The 21,009-nt window shown below is 44.0% G+C and overlaps 1 protein-coding gene across 3 annotated transcripts in view; it reads right to left on the reverse strand.

Moving 5' to 3' along the window:
- The window catches only part of Spock1 (SPARC (osteonectin), cwcv and kazal like domains proteoglycan 1), a 534,501-nt gene that overhangs the window by 125,658 nt on the left and 387,834 nt on the right, over positions 1–21,009 (reverse strand). For all 3 annotated transcript variants that reach the window (XM_045153029.1, XM_045153030.1, XM_004665088.2), the window contains one exon: positions 15,813–15,939. In XM_045153029.1, the coding sequence (XP_045008964.1) occupies positions 15,813–15,939 (127 nt within the window). The remainder of the gene's footprint in view (positions 1–15,812; positions 15,940–21,009) is intronic.

The raw sequence follows: 21,009 nt of genomic DNA on the forward strand, positions 1-21,009 counted from the left end.
GCTATATTACTTGCAAGATTATATATTTATAATTTTAAATATTTAATCACTTGTAACTAACTGCCCTCTAATAGATGAGTCTGGATTGATATTGTTCTGATATTGGAGACTTTGGGAGTCAGAGAGGTGCTGAGCCTCAGCCTCTCTCTCTCTCTCCCCCCGCCCTCTCTCTATGCATGGTGTGTGAGCTGAAGAAAGGGCTTTAACTCTATACACATCTCAGGACCAGTGTCATAATTGTATAATAGCATATCATGGTAGAAACTCTACGGAACATAGTTACTGGCATTTATGGGCCATGTATGAATGAGGAAGATCTGGGGCAGGGTGGCCCAATCAGAGGAGGTAAAGTTAGCCCCTGAAGGGGGTTCTGGAGCAAACCCTGGTCTCTGTCCTTGTGAGTCTTTGCTTAATTCCTGAGGGTGAAGGGTTTCCCAGGAGCAAGGGGCCTGTACACAGTTCTCTGCCTCCTCACACACCTGGATGGCCTGAGTACCTTTAGCACAGGAACAGCCAACCCAGTGACCAAAGATGTTTATTCTCATTCGCAAGCTCTGGGCAGTGCAGCCAGCTCCATCCATTTTTTATTTAGTATTCTGCACACATGCTGAGCACATCAGAGGGACTCAGAAAGCATTTGACAACCAAATGAATACGGGAGTGGAAATTAAATGATGTCACAGAGAGCCAATGACATTCCCCCTACCCCCGTGGGGGTGGGCAGAGTGCTATTCCCTTCCTATCATCACATTGAAAAGTTCACCTTAACTTCTTCCTCACTACCTGCGGCCTGCGTGACACCGCACCTGAACATCATGTCCTACCTACAGCTTGAGAATCTACCGTGCTGGGAGCTGCCATGAAATTCTTGCCACACCCAGTGCCTGCTGAAGGGCATGCCTTCACGAAGAAGTCCCTGTTGTCACCGTCACCATGGCCACCTCCACTGTTTAGGAACTGGCCCAACTTCACCTAGTTGGGAGTTGGAGATAGAGACTTCATGAACAGAAGATAATACTGAGGCCAGAGGGAGGACTAAGGAGAGAGCAACTCATACCATAGATGGCTTATCTATGAGACAGATGATGTTCTAAGAACTTCATATGCAAGTATAATTCTCACAACGATCCTTTATTCTCATTTTTGCAGAAAAGGGAATTGGAGCACTGAGAGGTTACCTAGCCTCTTCAAAGTCACGAGCTGAGCTGGATCTTCAGGCTACAATATCCAGTTCCACTCAACAAGCTCTGAGCCATGCCACAAAAATGTCAGCCTTCCAATGACTGTCCTTTGGCTCCCGGGCCTGATTAATCTATATCACAACCTGTTTCCACATCTGCCTTTTCTCAATTCAGGGAGCAACCTGGGCACAGAACCTGTGCAAACGGTGGATGTGTTTGTGACTCTGGAGGAACTATCTTGGAAGAGAGGCCGAGGCAGGTTCCAGAAACATAGGTGGCCTCTTTCAACTCTGAGGACTTGGACATCTGAGTAAAGAATGGAGTCAGAGAGTAGAGTTGGAGCTCCTGAAAAACCAGAAGACAAAGTGCTGTGTCTCAACCATGTGACTGTCAGAAGGCCATCTTCCTGGATCCCCAGGCTTGTGGCATCAGTCCCAGAGATCAGATCCAACCTGTTGTTCAGTCTGACCTCCAATAACCACTGACTCTCCTTTCACAGACAGCAACATGTTTTGTGCAGTTTCTTCTTACCACAGTATGAACTGTCACCATCCCTCCCACCCAAGCAGGCTGCCCTTAAAATGTCACCAGCTGCTCCACAGGTCACCTTAGGAAACCTGCTCTGAGCCCCAGGAAGCCCCAGCTTGGCCCATGTCCCTGATTCTCACTTCCTCACGACCTCTTCATCCCAAGAATGGGTTAGAAGGGCAACATCAATGCATGAAAATTAGGCTTCATTCCTAGAAAGATGTTAATACCCAAGACATAACTTCAAGCCATGAGTTTCTTCATAGAAGAAGAATCCAAAGCAATGGAGTATTCATGGCAACTTTATATCTTTTCAGTGTTTGATGGAGAAAAAAAGATCACTTGGAAAATTCCAAGTCTGTTCTGTCATTACTTAGGCTAAATGAAAAAATAAAAGTGTCTTTCTAAATGATGCTGTGATGTGCTCTGAAAACTTGGTCCCCAGTTGGTGGCAATTTGGGAGGTAGAGCCTCGCTGAAGGAAGTGTCTTGCTAGGGGCTTGCTTTGGGGTGTTACAGTCCAGCTTCCCCTTTGCCAGAGTTTACTCACTCCCAGCTGATATGACAAGATGTGATGCCCAGCCTCTGCTCTGCCATGCTTTCCCTGCCATGATGAAGCTTTCCCTCGAGTCTTGGAGCCACATTGAACCCTTTCTTTCTGTATACTGCTTCTGCTTGGGTGCTTTGTTCCAGGAACAAGAAGGTAGCTGCTACAGATGTCCACACGAAGGTGAGACATATGTAAATAAAATATAGGAAACTATAAAGATGTGCTACCTGTTGGACACTCTCCAGGTTTGACCTATACTAAACTTTTAAAACAGTTCAACTGATGTATAATTAATATATAAAACTATACATATTTTAGGATGACATTTCAAGGAGCTTTGATAAGTATTAATGCACACATCTGCATATAAAAACCATTAGCATCACCCAAGTGACTGACACAGCCATCATCCTTCATAGCTTCTTTAAACCCCTTTGAAATCCATCCCTCCTACCCTTCTGTCTTTACCTAACCTTTGGTCTACTCCCTTTAATAAAGATTAGCTTGTATTTTCTAAAGTTATATCAGTGTCATTAATATATGTTATTGTTCTGGTCTGGCTTTTCTCAGCAGAATTATTTTTTTTAATTTTTGTTCATTTTTATTTATTTATTTGAGAGTGACAGAGAGAGAAAGAGGCAGAGAGGGGGGGGGAGAGAATGGGTGTGCCAGGGCTTCCAGCTACTGCAAACAAACTCCAGATGCGTGCGCCCCCTTGTGCATCTGACTAATGTGGGTCCTGGAGAATCAAGCCTCGAACTGGGGTCCTTAGGCTTCACAGGCAAGTGTTTAACTGATAAGCCATCTCTCCAGCCCTCAGCAGTATTATTATATTTTTTTGAAGTAGAGTCTCGCTCTACCCCAAGCTGACTTGGAATTCACTATGGAGTCTCAGGGTGGCCTCGAACTCATGGCAATCATCCTACTTCTGCCTCCCAAGTGCTGGGATTAAAGGTACGCACCATCACGCCAGGCTAGCAGAATTATTTTAATACTAATTATGTTGTTCCATACATCAACAGTTCATCCCTCTTTTTTTCTGCATATTTTCTTATTACACAACATGGTTTGAGTGTGTCTCCAAAAAGCCATGTTGGAACTCTTAATTTCTCAGTGCAGTAGTGTTGAGAGTTGAGGATTTAGGTCAGCTTTCTATCACCGTGACAAAAGTGACAAGAAAAAAAAAAATAAAAAACTGAAGAAAGGTTGATTTTGACATTTGGTTTCAGAGGCTTCACTCCACGGTTGGCTGAGTGCACTGCATTGGGGCCAGAAAGAGGCAGACAGTCACAGTGTGTAGCATGATGCGGTACACAGATTCTCTACCCAGGGGTCACAAAAAGAGGTGAAGAGGTCAGGATCTCACTATCCCCCTCAAGGGCATGCCATCAGTGATCTAACTTGCTTCTACCAGGTCTCACCTCCTGAAGGTTCTACCAACTCCCACCAGGATGAGCAGATGAGAAGGGAGTCTTCAAAACATGGGCCTTGGGGGAGACATTAAGATCCAGACGAGGGTGGAAGGTCTTTGGGTCATGGAGGAAGATCTTTTATGAGCAGTTTCCTGCCTTTTATGAGGGACGAGTTCATCTGTGATAGGGAATGCCCTGCCCCTCTTCTGCAGCTACGTGCTGCTGTGTGAATTCCTCCATGTTATGAAGCAGACCGCACTGAACTTCCAACCTGCAGACCTTATGATCTTTCCATTATAATTTTCCTGGTCTTAGTTATCTTTTCCATGGTACCAGAAAGTGGACTGAAACATATAGAAACAAGCTTATTGATTTACTGCCATAACTTATGAGGGTTACAAAATTGTTTTCTAATTGGATCTGAGACTTGCTCCACAGGACGGGATTTGTATATGCTGGGAAAGTCAGAGAACCTATGGTGGAAGCTACTATTGGCACTTGAATGAATGGATATACTGTGACCAAATTTCTCTCTGAGTATTAAAAATCAGTCATTAATTTAGTTCACCCTATTATGATGTTACATCAATGTGGTTGGATGACAGAGAAGTTAAGCATTTTTGGCGGGTTGGGGGGGGGAGGTTATCATACACATACCTTTTGTGGTGAAATTTCTGTTCAAATCTTTCGTCTATTTGTGGAGAGGAGTGTTGTTATTGAATGTAGAGAATTCTTTACAAGGTTCTGTGCAAGTTCTTTATCAGATTTATTTTCCTTTATCCAGGCATGGTTTCTTTTCTAATTCACTGTTAGTTGCCAAATCGTGTAGAAAACATTTTATATTTCTTACAAAGCATGCTTTTTGGGGGCTACATGTAAGAACTATTTACCTAAGACAGAACCCACAAATATTTTCCCCTACTTTTTCTAAATATTTTATACTTTAGGCTTTGTACTTAAGTATATGAGATATATGCCTTGATAACTTCACAAATTTGCCACTCTTGTCTTTCCTAAAAATTTCCTGCAATATTTTCTTCCATCTTTGACTGATATCAATTATATATTCAACATGTTGGAGATAATATTAAAGATAATTTCTCCCTTGAAAAGCTTGCTTTTTTAATTTGGGAAATTTCTAGATATGGGCCAAAGGAAAATTAGAGCAGTGACTCTCCAGCTTCAGCTCAGCAGTTTTAAGCTTCTTCCATTCATTTAATCTGTCTGTGTTTGTTTTCATTTTGTCTAAATTATTTTAGAATTCATAATGAATCTATATCGTGTGTGTGTACTTGTTTATTCTTACTAACTATAATGCTAACACCATGTCTAATTCTAAATCATTTATAACCATTTTTCCTTAATGTCCCCAAACACATCTTTTTGTTTTTTAGTTTTGGTTCATTGTTTTGATTTAGATTCAGCCATGTCTCCCACTCCACATTCTTTCATGTATAAATAGGGTCCACTTTCTGACTCCTGTATATTTCAGGTTCTGGTTTTGTCTGATGGATTCTCTTTGGTCTCTTCTCATGTCTTTATGCTGCTACCCTGCCTTTAAATGGGAACTGGGTTCATCTCCTCTGGCATTTCTTCACATATCTATAAACGGAACGTGCTGCTGTGAACTTATATTGCATGAAGTCAGAGGGCAAGGCTGGCTGCCTACTCACATTATCCTAAGAGTTGCCTGTGGTTCAGGTGGCAAAAACACGAAGCTTACCACCAAGAGTAGTCCAACTATCTCATCCATGCTTGACTGTTCATGACTTCAGTTTTATCATTAGAGGTAGGAAATGGTGATTTTTCTCATGCTATTATTTCTGCATTTATTCACTTATCTTCCTATGAAACATATTTTCAGACAGAATTATCCTTTAGGCTCACCCTTAAACATAATTTGTACAGAAAAAAAAAAGTGGATGTATCAGTTACCTGCTTATTGTTTGACAAATCACCTACCAGAAGCAGCTATTGAAAGGAAAGCATTTAAGCTTACAGTTTTGTCTCATCATGGTAGGGAAATGTCCCAGAAAAGATAGCCAGGGAGTTACTTCTTGTCATGGCAGTGGGGAAGAAACAGCTAGAGTGAGCTAGTTCTGAATACCCAAAGGGCTCAAGACCCACCCCTAGTCGCATGTCTCCTCCCAAAGGCTCCACCAGCTAGGAACTTAGTATGAGGCTTAATCACAAACACATGAGAAGGTTGTGGTGCGGTTAAGTAACCTCACATCTTTAATTACTCTTTCATTGCCAAATTTAGAATAGGGAATTGGAACCTTGGTTTCTTTCCTATAGTACAGTTAGATGTCTGTTTTCTTCACGGTGATTGTTTGTGATTAGATTTTTCTATTCTAGACAGTTCTAATGAGTCTGACAGCTTTTGGTAAGGTATAATTCATTGTCCAAGTCTTAAAGAGTCTTGTTTGTAAACAAGTTGCCCCCCCCCCTTGAACTTGTTTTATGTTCTCTTTCTAAAAGTCTACCACTCAATTTCCTGGGACTCCAGCTCTGTTCTTCATGTTTATGTTGCCTTACACCCATGTGGCTTACTTCCTTTGGTGTGTTCAAGAAAAACAATCTGGTGGTGCTCCAGTTGACTTTCAAGACTCCATGGAGGATCTGCACTTGCTTCTTTCAGGTGCTCTGGTGCGTTCTCTTGTAGCAGTTACCTCCACATTGCTGGACAAGATCCCCAATTAAGTTTTGCAGGGCAGCTTTGTGATGCTGGGGAAAGCATGACAAGAGCAGACAGCTGGGGAAAAATCACATCTTTTCACACCTCCTCCAGCAAGGTTCCATCTCGCAAAGGCTGTACAACTCCCCCAAACTGCCACCAGCTGCAGACCAAGTACTCAAAACCTATGAGCCTATGGGGGAACATGTCATCCAAACCACTAAAACCACTTTAGGTCAATTTACTAGCTTCAACTTTCCTCCATCATGCAAAGACAGTACATATGAGCTAATACTCAGGCTGAAATGCTTACAGTGTGCACCCACGGGACAGCTTACCAGCCACTGTTATGATTGGTTTCGGTTTCTGCCCTTCATGTGTTTTCTGTACCATGCTTGCTTTACTTCAGTGGGTGAGATTTGCTATGGTTTTATAGATTAGCTTTTCCTCCCTCTATCCAGGGTCCAAGCTGAGACTAACGAAGGTTCTTGTTGTCCTGTTTCACCATCAGGCTGATTTTTTAAAAATCTAAATGACGCTGTGAACTCAGGGGGAACATGCTGCAAGTTCTACATTTCTTTGTGAGGGTCTCCGTTCCATTTTCCCATGGAGGAATTAGTCCCAACTAGGCCTTAAGGAATTATCTAGAGTCTGCATACAGCTGCTCACCCAAAGTCTCTCGATGAGATCAACCTCCCTGATCCTACAAGGCCATGTTCAACATCCCATCTGCCTTTTGGTACCCTCCAACCTCAACCAGGGATTTCTCTTCAATTTTCCGAGCTTAATCATTCAAATGATTTGTGCTTCACAGCTGAGCATTTTCTATGCCAGGGTTTTCAGGCCCTCCAGTCTATCATAGAGATGGATATACACATGCATACAGACAACTCCTGGGATGTGGTCAATGTTCAAGGACATACGTTTTAGTATGCGTGATGCTAATCAGAATTCAGAGGAAAGAAACGGTCTCACTTGGCATGAAGAACACAAGAACCCTCGCTGAGGAAACAATGCTTAGGTTGAGACTTCATAGCTGAAATCCCAGGAGCACAGTTATTTATTTATTTATTTTTTTCCTTTCTGGTGAGGGTAGATGTGGATGGGAAGCTCCATCTATTCTACCCCATCATTGAGCATTAGATGCACAAAAGCCCGAGGGCTGGGCTGGAGATGCTTCCCACTGATAGTGTGGTGGTCTAAATCTAATGTCCCCCATGAACTTGTGTGTTTTGAATGATCCATCCTCAGCTGGTGGCAATTGGGAGATGCAGCCTTGATGGAGGAGGTGTGCTATCGGGGTATGCCTGGGGGTGATATAGCCAACTCTCTCACTGCCAGAGCTCAGCTCAACTCTTGCTACTGCTTTTCACTTACCGTGGCAGAGATGATGTCCATCCCCTGCTCACGCCATGTTTTCCCCTGCCATCGTGGAGCTTCCTCTTGTGACTATACGCCAAAATAAGAACTTTCCCTGCCATCGGCTGCTTTGTTCCAGCAATGAGAAGGTAATGACAACAAAGTATATTTTTGTATCTGCAAGGTGCTGGGTTTGAATTCTTCCATCATTAGAGACTGATATACCATAATGAAAAAGATGTACTCTCTGTTCTACCGCAGCCTGTCCTTTGCCTGCTGTGTGTCTTTTGAGTTATATGTTGGTTTGCTCTAAAGAGGGATCAACTGACTGGCCAGACAGTTTTTAAGTAGACAATAATATGCACAAAGCCACAGTTCATGCTCATGTCCAACTCTGGGGCATCCTTCCTTCTGGGGTACATGTCACTATCTTTCAGTCACTCTACTGCAAAGAAAAAGCAAATGTCCCTTTATGATGCACTTAATCTGACCAAACTGTCCAGGGTCTCAGGAGCCTCAGGCACCTCTTTCTCAGCCACCTTCTCAGCTGGCTGCCACTGCCCAGCCTCTCTTTTGGAGATGTCGGAGATCCAAACCAGTTGTCATTAGCACTGCAGGAGAAGTTAAGAAAGTCATTCTTTGGGCCACAAAACCTCCCCCAGCTACCGAGAGGGTGCTGTTAGGAGTATCTCACTGGACAGGACCTATCATCTTAGGAAGGGCATACTTACCTAGAGAAGGCATTATTTTTTTTTGTTTTATGCATATTTATGAAGATTTCTGGGGCTAGAGGATGTGGTTTAGTTGATAGGTTAGTTTGCTTAGCACACCTGAGTGTCTCAGTTTAATCTAAAAACTAAAATCCCAGAAGGTTTCATTTTGGAAGAAAAAAAAATTGCTTTGGTAAACATGAGAGCATCATTAGGTCATGACTTTCAGTATTCAATTATGAAAACACTTCATGGTAAGTTTTAAGCCCAGTTTTAATTAAAGAATAAAGGATTCCCCAATTCCCTTACATCACATACATGCTCTGGCCAAGGCTTAGAACATGAGCTGAACTTCTTCAAGCACCACCTAGATGTGGGGCTGAAATATCCTCATAAAATGTTGAGAAAGAGTGTAATCGTGATCATGTAAGTAATATGTCAACGGGGAATATTTTGTTTGTTTCTCTTAAGGAAAAGTAGAAGCAACATGATCATAAACTTAATTAAGGTTGCTTGTAATTATTTGATTAGATTTCTAGTGCTTTGAATACTCCTCCTGGCCAGGGGCCTTTCCAGACTTTAAACAGTTAGTAGCTCGTGTGTTTTGCAATCTTACCCAATCCTTAATTTCATCTTGTAATAAAAGAAGTCCAGGCATCATTGTGCTCAGGTAATGGCCTCACCAAGTGGATTTTTGTGCTTTCAACTGAACTGGCAAGAAGAAGTTTGCTCATCCTCATGTAATTTTAACAAACACACTAATGACACAGCATTCTACTCAGAGCATTTGAGAAGTAGTGAAAATCTCTTCAAATCCTGGCTAAACAGTGTTTGCATATAGGACGTGGAACTAAATAGTAAAATGATTAGTTGGGGTGCTTCCTTCTGCTCTCTGTGACTCGTCTGCAGGCTAAAGCTGCTGGCATAAATATGGCAGATGCATGTAGATGGATGGTGTCTGAACAACTGTGCTTTCTGAAAATGTCACAATAACCACTTTGCCTGAACGTTTATCCTCAGGAGCCAAAATGACTGTTACCTTGGTATGTCTAAAAGGAAAATATAGGCTGAGGAGAACTGAAGACTAGTGTGCCCCATGATCTAAAGAAAGTCTTAAGCATCATGTCTAATGCTTTCAAAGAATTCCGAGGTTAGCTCATACTGGTTATTTTAGGACAACTTTCTCTTTAATTACACAGAATGTGATAGAAAAGCCTGTCTCCTTGTCTCTTATGTCCCTCTATGAATATCACTGCTGGAAGCAGCCTTAATGCCATAGTAGTGTTACTTTCATAAGCACTCCAAAGAGGAAGGCATATTTGTCATTGAGAGGGTGATTATGAGACTGGTTAAAGGGACAGTAGCTTTCAAAGCTTGACAATCAGAGTTTGATTCTCCCATACCCACTGCACAAAGTAGGTGCATACATCTGGAGTTAGCTTGCCATGGTAAGAGGCCCTGGTGTGACTATTTCCTCCCTGTCTCATCCTTGCAAATTATATCTATATCTACATAGTTTATTATTATATATAATAATATCAATATTACATAATATTATATATTATATATATATTAATTATATATATATATTGTTTAAAGGTATTGTGTAGAACAGTACTTTTAAATATTTATTCATTTTAACATGTTTTCTCTCTCCCTCTTCTGCTGAAAAACAAAATCCAACCCTTTTTCATAGCAAAGGAAGAAGGTTCACAAGACCAACGCAGGCCAGATGCCCAGAGAGCCTCATTAGCCTGAACACAGTATCTGACTGGGGGATGGTCATATGATTCAAAATGAGCCAATCAGAATCCTTCCCTGGAATTGTGACACCAGTAAGGCACATATTTTGGAGTTTCTATTTGAAAACAAGTGAATCTGGGGCTTTCAAAATCCATCTTCTGTTCAGAGGGACACAGCCAAGTAGCAGGATAAAACCAAGCAGAGATGGAAAGGAGGAAGACCAGGGGAAGCGCACTGTTGCCAACAGTACTTGTTCCTGTCTTTCTCTGAGGTCCAGGACTGGGGAGTACTTTCAAGCCCTGTGTAAAACGGACATTTGTTTCCCTTCTGTGGGTTAAGCTGACCTAGGGACGCAGGCTCCTGTCACTTGAAGTCAGAAGCATTCTGACGGGACAACTGGGATTTTACACCTTTCTCAGATGTCTGTCATTTAGAGAAGTTATAACCGTGACACTTGAGGTTGCCTGGGCTTCAAATGTCCAATGTGCTCACTGACAGCACTGACCTTGAGAAAACATACAGCTTTTGTTTTTCACTTTACTTTAGGCCTAGGAATGCTACTTACCTCATAGGTGCGTTAAGACCATTGGATGAGATACAAGAAATATTACTTCTGCACTTAAATGCTGTCATAACAAGTACTGTGTTCTTATCACTGTTATTATTCCTATTTAATACTCCTATTCAAATATCAAATTGTCAGGGCAGTGGCTGCTATATAACCCCAACATTCATTCTGGCATTCCTTAAATCACTTTCAAACTCTGGATGGCCACATGGCTGCCTAGAATAAAAACATTTCCCTGCCTCCTTTATAGCCTTTAGGACTAAGCTGTGGATAATGAGGTGAGAGACAAAGTGACCCTGGTAACTCTGAGTGGTGCCCCTTTCCTTTCCTCTTATAACAGGACTAGCTGGGTGGAGATGCCATCCCACACCTACACAGAAAGCTCCACCATTCCTATTATTGAGAATGACAGGACAGCCAACCAAGCCAGTCACAGTCAACCAGCCTAGAAGCATCGTGTCCACCCTGGGCTGCTTCTGGGGTACTATTCGCGTGAGAGACAATCCTAACTTGATGCATGTAAGCCTCTGCTTCATTTGGATTTTTGCTCATGTCAGCCAGGACCAATATCCTAACAATGACACAATTAATAGTCTACATCTCACTGAAGCTTTCCCCTAAAGTCCTGTGGAGGAGAAAAAGGGAGGGAAACAATGAAAGTAGGTCAAAAACTCTAAACTGATAGCTGAGGGTTTTCCTGCTAAGGAAATGAGCTCTCAGGATCAAATGACATTTAGCTTCCTCAGGCTGAGGAAAGAAAGTTGCCAGTGAGCAAGGCCTGAGGAGGGAACGGAAACTGGGGCACTGCCATTGAGAACTCATCCTCACATCTCAAGCTATTTAATGGACAAGGCAAAATCACTTGTAGTTAGCTAGGTGTCATGGAATGCTGCTCTAGAGTCACCGAACTTCTAATGTTGCCCTTTGAGAAACATCAGAATATCAAAGTAATGGAGTGTGGAACCACTTATTAGCCAGTACTGACCGCTAGAGTCTGTGTGGAGCCCCTTGCTCCCCCCCACTCACTACCTGAGACTCTAAGGATTCAAGAGCTGTCGCCTTGTGTCCTCTGCGGTGCTGTGAAGAGGGAGCGCCTTGCAGCTGGCCTGGCTGCTGCCACCTTCCTCGTGACCACAGGGCTCCAGGCTCCTGAGGTCCCACACGAGTGATGGCAAGCTTTACCGCCCTCAGTTCCGGTTGTCTCACTGTTTTCTTAATCAACAGCAAGGCTGTCCCTTTGAGCCACTGGCAAGTAAAGAAGTTCTCATCCCACAGGTCTGCTGGGGAGCAGGCCCAACCCCCAAATGTTCCCAAACAATGTCAGCTTCAGCTTCTGAAGAGCAACACGGAGTAGTCACCAGTGACTCCTCTCATGCCTGGATTGCTTGCAGGGCTGACATCCTGGAGACTAAGAATTAGCGTGTTATTGAAGCCATTTGCAGAAGCCTCACCAGTCCACCCTTTAATTGGTTCTAGTCCTCTGAACTTCCTGTTTTGGGGAAATATGACCAAGAGGGACTATATTTTCCATGAACTTCAGACATGACCTTTTCTTGGTAGTGATTGTTAGCAACTATTAAGATACCTTGAAAAAAATAATATACAAGATAATATCACATGTTTCATACTATATGTCAGCCCTTACTCCATCATCAATGAGGGGAAGGATACATGAGACAGCAGACCTTCAAGAGTAGCTAATGGCAGCCAATGGTTGCTGGAAGAGGGGAGTTTGGGTTCATCAGTAATTATCTGTGATCATACCAGCAACTCTAATGTAACTCAATGGGTTTAAAAAAAAAGACATGAAAGTAAGATGGGATGAATGAGGAAGAAGGGTGTTAATTGGAGGGGGAATAGGATCAACACATATTGTATACATGTACAAAAATGGCAAAAATAAGTAAAAAATAAAGGAAAAGAAATGCCAGCCCTGGAAAGCCAGAGCTTCCACCCAGGCTTTCATGAGCACTGCTGTGGATGGCAAGAAAATGTCATCTTCCGCAGCAGTCCTCATCTCTAGGTCTCTCTTCTGTTTCTAGACACAAATGAGTCATTGGATAATTGTTTAATAGCTATGAAAGATGGAAGTGTTGGGTTCAAGGGATGAATAATAGCAGATGGGTATTTGCTGCTGGTTTGTCAGTTATCAACAGCCGAGCTGGTGGCAGAGAACAGGCCTGACTCTCAGAAATCCCATCACACCAGGAGAACTCTGTCCTCCAAGGTCAGTTCCCCCCTGGCTGGGCAAGGAGCTTCCAGGGCCCGGATATCAGAGCTGCAGTAACCGAGGCCACCGCCTCCGAAAGGTCACCACTGGCCCTTGCCACTCAGGGGTCACGGCAGGTGGCACTTTAAATCCCTTCTGTGAGTGAAATGTAATGTGAAGAGGGGTAGGTTTGGACCAGGATTTGAGGACAGCTCTAATTCCTTACTGGCATCCCATGGCTGGTATCCGAGGTGAGGCTTGAGGAACAGAGGTGGTTTACTCCAGAGCGGGAGTCATTTCAATGGCACACATTGGGATCGTCATGAAAGGAAAAGCATCACAAACAGTTAGCTTTGTGCCAGAATCCCAGGCTGAGCGCTTTGCTAAGTAACTTGGCCCAGGATGAAGATGGCTTGCTTATATGTTTGGATTACTAAGCACTGTCCATCCCATTCAACAGTGTCCAGTGTGAGTTATGCCCCCTCATCTCGCATGTCTCACCCCTTACCATTAGTGCCACGTAGCTCAGAAACATACCATGCTGCCAGACTGCCATGGCTCATGCCAAGAACACCCTACCCTTCAACTCAACTCAAAGACATCACCTTAGAGGGACCATCTCTGCAAAGCAGGACCCTCTCTCCTCTTTCTTTCCTTCCTCTTCTTTCTCTTCCTCTGCCTTTTTCTCCTTCCCGTTCCTTCCCTTCCTCTCTCTTCCGACTCTGCCACACTTACTACAATTTAAAATTACAGATTCATTTGATGAGTTATTATCTATTTATTTCTGACTCCTCAACCCACTTGTAACCTCTCAGTAAGCAGGAATTTATGTCTCAGTCCCCACCCCCTCCATGCTTTGCATGGTGCCAGGGAAGCTCGGGAGGTGTTCCATGGGTAGCTCCTGAACCAACAGACAGATGTCCCTTCTTGTGATTCTGAAAGAGGAAGGACTCAAGTCTCTGGAGAGCGCTAATGGTGACAATAGTCTCAATTTAGTTCTGTTGGCAGAATAAAAGCCTTCCAGACTTAAGTCAGGGAGGTACAGGGGAACTTTTGCTACTTTGTCAACCCTTCCTCTGTTCCCCAGAAATGGATTATGGGGTTGGGGAGAGAGCAGACAGAAGTAGGGATATGAAGAAGGACCTTTACAAATTGAAGCCCTCACACTCAAAGTGGGGTCTGTGGGCCACACCCTGGCCATGGCCTGGAAACCTACTAGCAATGCAGAAGCCTAGTTCTACTCAGAGCCTCTATATTCAAAGCATTATTTATTAAGACATCCTGGGAACTGCCCTTACATCTGGCATCTAGCCCCCAACACCCCCTTGCAAGAAAAGGAAAGCAAGATGCCTTTAGGAATGAAGGCTAAAAATTTGTCAACGATCCCTATAAATCCACTATTCAGGCATGCTCAGAAGCAAGCCTGTGATTGGATTCTGTCTCAAACTGATTCTATCTGAGGTTAAGGGGAGGAAGAGAAAGGAAAGGCTATTATGTTCTGGGGCTGTTCTGAGCAGGATGTCCCTGGCCCTGACCTTCAGCAGAGAAGCAGGGCTGTACTCAGGTAGGGGAAAGATTACTGACTTTGCCCATGACAGGAGCCAACGGTTTCACTCCCACCATGCTTCCCCAGCACCTGGCATGCTGCTTGGTACACAGCAAGGGCTCAAACAGTACCTGTTACATGAACAAAGAGACTGATCGTGCCAAGGTAATATACGAACTACATGGGTTTGAATATCATTCAGACCCAGCTCCACTTGCTGGCTCCTGGTTTTGTGAGACATACTCTCTTTGTTAGAAACATGCAGAGATTCAGGGTGGGTGGGTAAAACTTTACTTCCGATAAACAACATACAAGACAAGGTCAGTAAGGAAAAGTAGCCATGACCTCAGGGCAACCCAGGTAACCCTCCAGAGGTAGATGGCAGTGAGGGTTCTTGGAGGCCTGTGCAGTCTCCATAGCTCTAGGGCCAGCCTGAGTATGATAAGGGCAGAGTCAGATGGGGATAGAGAAGCCTAAGAATCATCCACATTGCACTGTGGCCCAAGGTGACCAGGGCGTTGGTTCCTAGAACAACTCTCAAGCCACAGGGTCCACCCTACAGGGGGAAGTTGACACAGAAACTCAATGAAGCTCATGAAAGCATGCAGCTCGGTTGGAGGAGATGGGAAGTTCCAGGCCTCCACTGTCCCACCAGGCTATCCACAAGGCACCAAATCCTGGGCTGTTCCCCACTAGCCAAGCTATGTGATAGGTGTCTTGTGGGCAGTATACATACCTCAGTTCTCTAGGCCCTTCTAGATTCATTCAAGATCACAAGCATTTCAGGAACCACCCTTCCCTGAGAATTGGGAGATGGCTCAGTGGTTGAAAGCACTTGCAAAGCCCTATCAGGCTGGAGTTCAATTCCCTACACACCCAGGCTACATGTTACACCTAGACACAAAAGGTGGCTGGGGACCAGTCTTCTCGTTAGCCCTTGACTGGATGAAATATGTCACTCTGGGTAGCCTCACTTGGCCAGACTATCTCCTAATGTACTCCTGTACAGCATCTCAGGGCAAAACCCAGAGTCACCAAGCTGCCCCAGCCCCTACTTGTACACAAAGACAGGATAAGGAGGCCTGGAATTTAAAAAAAATGTATCTATATTTTTATTTGAATGCACAGGGTGGTTGGGGGGGATGCACCAGGGCCTCTTTCCACTGCAAATAAACTCCAGGTGCATGCACCCCTTTTCTGGCTCAACATAGTTATTGGGGAAATCAAGCCTGGGCCATCAGGCTCTGCAAGTCATCGTCTTTAACTGGTGAGCCATCTCCTCAGCCTGGCACAGTTTTGATAATAAGGCAGGATAACAGTGAAGACCGACCTTGGATGTGTAGGTGTGGCCGTCGGATCCGCAGACCATGGCTGACTGTGCCACCGGGCAGGGCTTGCACTTGACCAGATTTGAAGGTCCAACCCAGTGTTTATGGGCGACATTTCCTTTCTTTTGCCTAAGGATGAGGGGAAGAAAAGGAATAATTTAGTTGCAGCTCTGGTTCCCCCCTAATGTTTCCTCAAGGTTCCTAGAGTACAAGGCTAGATATATATGTTCAAGTAATCTTCAAAGGCACGGAGCTCCTGAGGGCTCTGTCCAGGGCTGGTACTCGTTTCGACTCTAACGGTTGTGTTCTCCTTGCTGGAAAAAAAATTCCCAGAAGCAGCTTATGGAAGGGAAGGGGTTTAATTTAGCTTACATTTTCTAGGGGGAAGTTTCATCACAGCGAGGAAGCTATAGCAGGCCAGAGCAGGAAGCCTATATCACATCTCGCCAGAGTCAGGAGGCGGGAAGGAGCCCACATGGAGGTTGGCTTAACACCTCAAGTCCCTCCCCAAGTGTCACACTTCCTCCGGCAAGGCTCCACCTTCTAAAGGTTCCACCACTATCCCACATGGCACAGTCAACTAGAGATCCAGGATTCTTACACATCAGCCTCTGAGGGGCATTGGACATTCAAACCACTACAAACTCATTAACACAGGGACAAAGATTATGTCACAAAATCTTCTATTCTGCCCAACAGCTAAACCAAGAAAAGGAGAGAAGCTTCTGAATTGTTTTAAACCATTACAGACTGACATAGAAGGAACTTCATAACACATTTTAAAGAAACAACAAGGGAGAGGTACCACACGATGCAAGAGACGCAAACACCTTTCACAGTCTTAGATTCCCCTGGGGTTCACTTGTGGCTTCCACATGGGGCAACACACCAGACCCTCTTGTGAGCACTTTACACAGAAATGCATCTCTAAACTCAAACAGAAGGCTTTATTACGATTGTAGAAAATCAGCCCTGGGTATATTTTAAAGTAATTTTAGTATAGTTTCTAATTTGCCACTTGATAGAGGCTCTGAGGTTATGTCACTTCCAAGTGTTAATAGCATCAAATTCTCCTCTTTCATCCCAGCTATCATTCCCCTGACTCTTACCTTTGTCATAGTGATGAATGACACTATTAAGATGGCTTGTGCCCACAGAAGCGACCAGAGCATTGCGTCATAAACCACTGAAATAGAGACCTACAATACCTGCCAACCTTCCTCCCTTAACTAAGGCTGGTCTTCCAGAAAACCCTGTGCAGTGACTCCAGTGGCTGAGAGGCTGAACTTCACAGAGAACAGAAGTGTTCCTGGAATAATTGACCAGGCCATTATGGTTTTCTCCTAAGTTACGTTCAAACTCAGCTTGGTCACTAAGTCATAGTATGACCTTGAGAAGATATTTGATTCTGTGAATCCCAGGTTTTCATGTACATATGAAGGTAGCAGAAACACTTTATGAGGTTATGATAGAGCTCAGATGAGTCTGTGGCTTAGGGACTGGCTTGCTAACTGGCCAGCCTTTGGAAAGTGACTAGAGCCCAAAGGTTTTCAGGCAATGAGTGGATCAATCGCTCAACAGAATATAGCACCAGGTGGTGATAAGCAAAAGGTGTGGGGCTCAGTTGTAAGATGATGACTGAAGATACGCCCTTGGGAACTATAACCATCCCTTCCTGTATTTGTTTTCTCTTCTTCCTGTCCACCATGGGCTGAATAGCCACTGGTACATACTATCAACATGATGTCCTGCCTTAAAGGCCCAGAGGTATCAGATCCAGACTATGGACTGAAACTTCTGAGTTCATGAGCCAAAGTAAACAACTCTCCCTTTAATTTGCTTTTCTTGGGTATTTTTCAAAGCAAGTCTGACTAATAAAACCTTTACAATAGGAAGCAACAAAATGATAGTAATTATATAATTGTTTGCCCCAATAAATGAAAACAGATAAGGAAATTTTCATCGTTGTAGATATAGGATCAATCCCCAGGGCCTTTGAATTCTCCCAACCCATGAAAGGTGGACACACCTGTTGTATTGGGTGCAGTCCCTCAAGTGCCTGAGCTATCCTGTCCTCTTCCAAATGAATGAAAATGAGAGATGCATATGGAAAGAACATCAACTTGCTTCTTAATTTACTTCACATATACAACTGAGGTGAAGCAGGGAGAGGAAGGAGGTATGTTTACAGACCTATACATGGGAGTAACAGAGAAAAATGAGTGCATGCCCACAACACAGCCCTGGGGACAATCTGGCGTTTGGCTGGAGAGGAAGTGCTTCCAAGCCTGTGTGACCAAAGAGCCTGAGAGGAAAGACTTGCAAGAGTCCTTTGAAATCATCTGGATTCCAACTTGCTTGTACTGCTCAAGGGGGAAACTAAAGCTCAAAGAGGAATGGGAAGAGTTGTACCTGAGGTCATGGAAGGCCTAGAGCGGCCTTCCCAGATGCAGCGTGTCTTTGGTGGTTTGAAGGAACATGAAATATCCCCCATAGCCTCATGTGTTGGATAACTAATTCTCATACACAATCCCCAGCTGGTGGAGCCTTGCTAGAGCAAGTATGTCATTGGGGGCTTTTGTCACTTTGAGGTTTATTCACCCAGTTCTACTGGGTATTAGCTACCTGACTCACACTTATTGCTACCTCCCTGCTGGTGTGACAGCTTGTGATGCCCAGATCTGCTCTGCCATGCTTTCCCTACCATGATGGGGCTTTCCCTCGAGACCATGGGTGATGTGAACCCTTTCCATCCACCAGTGGCTTCTGGCCAAGTGCTTTGTCCCAGCAATGAGAAGGCAATTGCAATAGTGTCCAAGGATAAATCTCTGCTTTTGGCTCTTTTAGCCCAACATAGAATATAAACTAAAATTCTTGGAAGGATACCTATTTAGAGTGCTCTTTGTAATGCTTCTCTGTTTCCCTAGAAGCTATCCATGTTGGCTTTGCTCTCTATCTGGAATGGAAAATGAAACATCATTTGAATTTACAAATCACATGGACTGGAGGTCTCCTAGAACTGTTCACAAGACATGTTTCATCCTCTCGGGATCTGTGCTGGCTTCAGGTGTAGGGATTCCACATTGCAGAGGAGTGGGTTTTCAGCACAGGGTTAATCTCAGAGGGCATGCTTCCTTCAGCACAACCCTTCACATTCATCATTATTCACATTCACACAGTTGATTGTCTGATATTGACAATGAATCAGTAAATGCATGAAGAAGTTCAAGCGTCCAGCAGCCCTCTGCTGGGTCAGTCCCCACAAAGCTGAAGAGATTCTTCTCCCAGAAGGTGGAGACTCTAGACTCATCAAGGTGACCAGAGAAATCCCAGCACCTAGTAGATAAATCATCTCTACCACACCCACCAGGACTCAGGGAACATTGCTAAGGAGGAAGTGGGAAGAATATGAGCAGCTCTCACTATTAGTCAGAAATGTTTCTCTTTGGAGATGGTGGTAGACACTGAGGAACACCACAGAGGTGAAAATAGGCTGTTAAGTTTAAGTACATTTCTGTCAGGCCCTCTGATGCTCAGGTAACTTTCTGGAAGAGTGGGTGGAAACAATGTAAGAGCCACAGGATTGGGAGGAGTACTTTGAGGCACTGTTATCTGGGCAAGAACTGATCGGTGCATTCACAGTGGTTATCGCTACCCCCTAACGCCTGCACAATTCTAATCCCATCAAACGTTCAACAAAGAGGCTGGAGGAGAACAAAGAGAATGAGACATCAAAACAGAAGAAGGAAGCGGGGCATGGTGGAGCATGCCTTTAATCCCAGCACTTGGGAAGGCAGAGGTAGAAGGATTGCTGTGAGTTCAAGGCCACCCAGAGACTACATAGTGAATTCCAGGTCAGCCTGGGCTACAGTGAGACCCTACCTCAATAAAACAAAATAATAATAATAATAAGAGCGAAGAAAAGGACTACCTGGAAAGGGCAGGGCTCTCAATGAAATAGGGGTGGAAGGGGGACAAGAGAAAATAATAGGATGGGAATACAATGAACTCATAGTATGTTTGTACATTGAAATGCTCAACAAAAATATAAATAAATACAAAAATGAAGCGAGAGAGAGAGAGAAGACAATGAAAAAAAAATTAAGTTCCCAAAAAGCAATCCCAATGCAACATACCAAGAGTGGAAACCTTGCTGGAGTAAACAGGACATGTGTGGTGATGTTACGTAAGAATCCCCAGGAGGAGTGTTGAGCCAAAGGCGAGGAGGGAGAGGAGGACACCACACAGATGGGAGGTCTTACGGAGGTAAGACCGGTGCATGCTAGAGGGCCTGGTTGGGTGTACCTATGCAGTCATAACTCCACAGTAAATCCCCAACTCCAGATAAGAAACCTCACCATACCAAATGAGAAATATGCAACAAAGGAAAGTGGCTTGCAATGGCATACAGATATGTGATGGCTGCATCATAGAGAGCTCTCCAGGAAACCACTGCACTCACCTAGGACTTCTGTATCTCTTATTTAGGGATCTGCACTGTTATCACTGGGGTTCAGTTATACAAGTAGAGGACCCTTGAAAACATGTCCCACTGGCTCTTGACCTGCAGAGAAGGGGGCTCAACAGACCCAATGGTGGGTGGGGGGTGCATGGATCGTGTCTGGGTATAAACCACCTCTGACTTCGCCTAGAATACCTTGGAGACTTTCATTTCAAAACCTCAGCCATTCCATATTTTCCTATTTCTAAAGAAACAAGCACGCTTGGTACATTAGGGTGAACCAAGGAGCTTTATTTCTTAAACAAGGTAGAACCCTAGTGGAGATGAAACCCTAACCTGTCACCTCTGTTGAGAAGCCAAGTGTGCAGGTTATATATGAATATATGTGAGCCAAAAATGCTTAACTTTCCTGTCAACTGTGTGCATATTTCAATTTCTCCATTCAGTACAGGTCATAAAACATAACCAAGGGACTAAGGTTTCTGATTCAAGCATTTTAATTCTTCAGCCAGTGAAAATTGAAACCCATTGGAGGTGACTTGATGGGAATGCTGTGCCCAGCATCATAAACATTCATCAATGGGGTGACACAGCAATTTGGTGTAGAGGTAGGTCCTGTCAGCCTTTCTTGGTCGCTAAGCCAACTCCATCTCAGCCTGGCTAGGCTGAGAGGCAGCTTCACCTCTTATAGGCTGATAGCACTGCATAGAAAAATCCCAGCCTGTTTGCCTTCTATA

The sequence above is a fragment of the Jaculus jaculus genome, chromosome 6 (genome assembly GCF_020740685.1).
Source record: "Jaculus jaculus isolate mJacJac1 chromosome 6, mJacJac1.mat.Y.cur, whole genome shotgun sequence".
NCBI lineage: Eukaryota > Metazoa > Chordata > Mammalia > Rodentia > Dipodidae > Jaculus > Jaculus jaculus.